The sequence below is a fragment of the Apaloderma vittatum genome, unplaced genomic scaffold (genome assembly GCF_000703405.1).
Source record: "Apaloderma vittatum isolate BGI_N311 unplaced genomic scaffold, ASM70340v1 scaffold33971, whole genome shotgun sequence".
NCBI classification, from domain to species: Eukaryota; Metazoa; Chordata; class Aves; order Trogoniformes; family Trogonidae; genus Apaloderma; species Apaloderma vittatum.
Window position 1 is genome coordinate 1 of NW_009697930.1, and position 4,094 is coordinate 4,094.

Here is a 4,094-nt window from a genome sequence, read left to right on the forward strand (position 1 = left end):
CAGTGGTGGGGGCGCAGGGCACGGTCTTGGCATTTAGAAAATAAAAAGTACTAGAGGAAGGAAGTGTGGGGCAGCGCTGCTGTGGGGCTGGGACCAACAGGGATGATGGCGCTCCCCACCCGCCCCACACAGCTGCCAGGCAGGGAAGAGCAGCATCCCCCGGTCTGGGTGTTTGTTGCCTCCTCCTGCTCAGCCAGGGGTGGCTGTGTCCCTCCTGTTCCAGTGAAGGGACCCTATGGGAGAGCAACAAGCAAGTAGAGCCAGCCCATAGGAAATAAAGCCCTGCTGATGCTGTCAGAACCTGGAAGACACTGAGAGATCCCTTCTTGGAGACCTAGATCCCCTCCTGGAGACCTGAATCCCCTCCTGGATCTCTGTGCAGCCAAGACAGGCCCTGGCCCAGCCTTGCAGCGTGCTGGGCTCCTGGGCAGGGTCTCAGCAGCACTTCTGTTGTGTTGCAGCCGGGTCCTGATGAAAAAAAGTCGGAGCTGCTGCCCGCTGGCTGGGAGGCCAACAAGGAGGTGTATACGCTGCGCTACAAGTCCACGGATGATGCCCGTGAGCTGCTGCTGAAGGCCATCATGGTGGAAGACAGTATGATCCTCAACGTCATGGTGAGCAGCCATGCTGGTCCCTACAGGTTAGGGGTCCTTCAGGAGCAGCAGCTGCAAAGAACGGCACAGCCCAGTTCTTACATTTTTGCTGTTGCTTTTTCTACCTCGCAGTGGTATTTGTCCCTCAGGATGGGGCAGACCCAGGGGGCGTCAGGGGCTGCCTGTGCAGCAGAAGATGTGTACCTGCTCCTTCCCTCATTCCCAGCTCTGCTGGGCTGCTGACTCCGTGTTCTACCTGTCTTTTGCCAGGATCGCAGTTCTCAGAAGGTGGCAGATGTGACCTTGGCTGTGGCCGACTACATCAACCCAGAGCATCTGGACGATTTCCACAAGTAATCTCAGTTCCCTGATATTTTCTGCAGGAGAAAGTGTCCCACTGGTATGGGGAGTGGGGCAGAGACCAGGTTAGGAGGAGCCTGGGGGACTTTCTTCCCCAGTACAAACGCCAGAGGCAGGCAAACAGCTCTGAAATTCAGCCAGAGCTCCCTTCCATGCCTCCCTCTGCACTGCTGGCAGGCAAGAGAGATTTAGGGGATAGCAGGATTGTGAGTCAGAGCCCAGGAGAGCGTCGCCCCACCTAGGAACAGGCCAGGCCAGCCCAGCAGTTTTATTTCCAGAGCATTGCCTGCCTGTCTGTGCTGGGTGGACAACCATATCCCAAACACCTTGTGGCCTTGCTAAAGACCAGTGCCACATGCCGTGGTTTCCTCCAGTCCAGACTGGTCGAGTCATGGCCACAGCACAAGGGAGTTCCCGGTGTTGGGTGGCACCTCTGCCATCTCAAATGGGGTGAGAGTTTTGCTGCCATCTTTTCTGTCCCCTGTGTGCTGCCAGCTGGAGCTGTGGTTTGTGCCAGGGACACTTTGGGCTTGTCCCTCAGCAACCCTCTTGCCGTCACGCCCGGGTGCCGCAGCTTTCTTAGCCCTCTGCCTCGCCTCTCCTTCACACAGGGTGTACAAGAACACCGAGGAGCTGAGGACAAGGATTGCTTCGGGCATCATTGCTCCCCTCGGGGCCCCCATAGAAAAAGCTGAAAAGGAGCCTGAGGCTGAGAAGAAGGATCCTGACTTGCTCCGGGACTACGACCCCCTCAGGGTCCCTCCCCGGCAGCCAGCAGGCACGAGAGCACCATCCTGGTGAGTAAAGAGCGAGTGGGGGGCTGCTGATGGTCCTCTGTTGGACAGGATGTGGTCCTGGCACAGCTCTCCAAACTACACCTCTGGTCCCTGCCTTGCATGCGTGGGATGGGGAGCAAAGATCCAAACCCTCCCCTGCCAGTTTGAGCCCAGTTGGCTGAATGCTTGGGTTTGATTTAGGTTGCCTGCTGAGGGATGGCCCATTCTGGAGCCCTCCTTTGGCATTGCCTGGAGGCAGAGCTGGAGCCCTACAGACCGGGGAGGGAGGAGAAAGCAGGACGCAAGCTGTGGGGTGGAAGGAGGGAGGCCCTGCTCTCTGCTGGCTGAGGGACTGTTGAGGCTTCGGGGCTGACGGGGCAGGGACAGCAACGGGAAGGATGGTGCTGTTGTGGGGCCAGGCAGCCTCTGGGACGGACACCAGAGCTTGCTCTCGTGACCCCCCTTTTCCTTTGAAACCCTTGGCTGGCCAAGCTGGGAAGAGGGGACACGTGGCACCCTCTTCACCATCCCTCTCTGGCCCCTTCGTGCCCAGCCGTCCCTCGTACCTGGCAGGCAGGCTCCCCCCTCTCTCCCTCCACAAGCTGTAATCCCCTTTGGCTGGAAGTCAGAGATGCTGTGGTGGCTCTGCCGTCTTTTGGGGACGGGTCATGGCTTCTGCCTTGCATGTCACCTCTAGCTTCTTTAACCCCACTGCTTTCTGCTGGTGCTCAGGGTGTGAGGTGCTCCTCAGGGAGGCCTGGGCAGACAAGCTGGAGCTGGGCATGGCTCAGAAAACCGTGTTATTGGCACAGAGTATTGGCAAGGAGATGTGACAGCTGGCTCTGGGCTCAGCTCCCCACTGTCCTCACACTTCTGGAAGTGAGACTGTTACTGTGTCTCTGGCTGGGACATGCTGGAGAGCCTGGCCTAGCCTGGCACTGCTTGGGGACCCCCTGGCATGGAAACTCCCAGCATCCACAGACAGCTCCAGCCCGGAGCAGTGGGAACAGCAGGACCCCCTTCATCTCAGCAACTTCCTGCCAGCCTGCCACGCACACCAGGGTCCACCCCAGAGCACCCCAGAGCAGGGAATGCTGTGTCCTGGGTACGGGGTGAGATTCCAACACCAGCTCACTCACATGGGGTCCTGCAGGACCGAAGGCCGTGCGAGAGCACCTGTGAGCATGGCCCTGCCTGCATGCTTCCTCGTGCTCGCTCCATGCAGCTGGTCTCCACTGAACATATTGCTGTGTTCTGTGTTTCAGGCCTTCCCCCTTGAGCCCCTTCTCTGTTGGTGGGGAAGACCTGGACCCTTTGGGGTGAGTATGGCTGGGACAAGTCGTGCTTTGCCTCCCTTGCACTGCCCTTAGGTGGGGGACCTTCTCTGGAGCAGCTGGAGACCGCCTGGCTCAGGCAAAGCGTCTCTCGGTGCAAACGGCGATGGGGCAGTGGCTTGGTGCAAATTGCAAGGGACCAATTGACAGTTGCTAAACCTCAATATGGTTCTAATATCGTAATAAGATCCCATCTCTTGCATAGATGATAGGTTGCAATCTGGGTCTGTTTAATAATCAGCTTGTATTCATTTAACATGCAGTAATTCCTTCAGTAAATCAAAGCTGAATACGTTGTTAAGTGAATGTAAGCCTCTAATTTAAAATGTTACCAGCTGCTATGTCTACAGCCCAGCAGTCTGGAGAAGGGGAGGCTTAAAGCTGAGTCCACAGATTCTCAACTCCTATTTGTGAGCCTCCCAGCTGTCTGAGGCACTTGAGGGAAAGCTGGGCAGAAGCAGGGCTGTCTGGGGAACTGATCTTCACAGATATATCTCTGTGTCTTTGGTCTGGTCAGGCAAGGAGAACCTGTCATCTTCCATCCCAGTTAAAAGCATGTAGTCAGACAAAAAACAGCTCTTGGAGTTGTTGAAGAGCATCTGTGCAGCCCAGGGGAGTCCTTTGTGGAACCACTGTCCTGTGGGGGTGCAAGACTTTGGTTCTCCGTGGGTTTGGCTAGAAAAGGGACAACTAAAAATGTCCAGCCCATTGGAAGGAGAGGCCTGGAGCCTGGGTGGCTGGAAAGAAACCTGATAGCATGAGGAGAGGGGCTTCATTTCTAGGGTGGGACACCCTGTTTGTCTCACTGCCTCCAGCCCTTCATCAGAAGTCTCTCTGTAAAAGACAGAAAAGAAGAAAAAAAGACTGTAAACAGAAGCAGATTTGCGTGCTGACACCTGCCAGCGCTGGGGCTGGAGACCTAGACTCCTAGGCGTGTGCTTGTGGGGCCCGGCTGTCCCAGGGCGCTTTGGGCAGCTGGCCTGGCGTAATGGAACTCATTAGCACGGTTGTTAATGACTCGTATGATGGCA

General features: G+C 56.6%; 1 protein-coding gene across 1 annotated transcript in view; it reads left to right on the plus strand.

Moving 5' to 3' along the window:
• Window positions 1–461: 461 nt before the first annotated feature.
• PSMF1 (proteasome (prosome, macropain) inhibitor subunit 1 (PI31)) overlaps window positions 462–4,094 on the plus strand; it is a gene marked incomplete at its 5' end in the record, with an annotated part of 4,593 nt that continues 960 nt past the window's right edge. Inside the window, 4 exons of the mRNA XM_009877826.1 lie at window positions 462–614; window positions 864–946; window positions 1,565–1,750; window positions 2,995–3,048. Coding sequence (XP_009876128.1) covers window positions 462–614; window positions 864–946; window positions 1,565–1,750; window positions 2,995–3,048 — 476 coding nt within the window. The remainder of the gene's footprint in view (window positions 615–863; window positions 947–1,564; window positions 1,751–2,994; window positions 3,049–4,094) is intronic.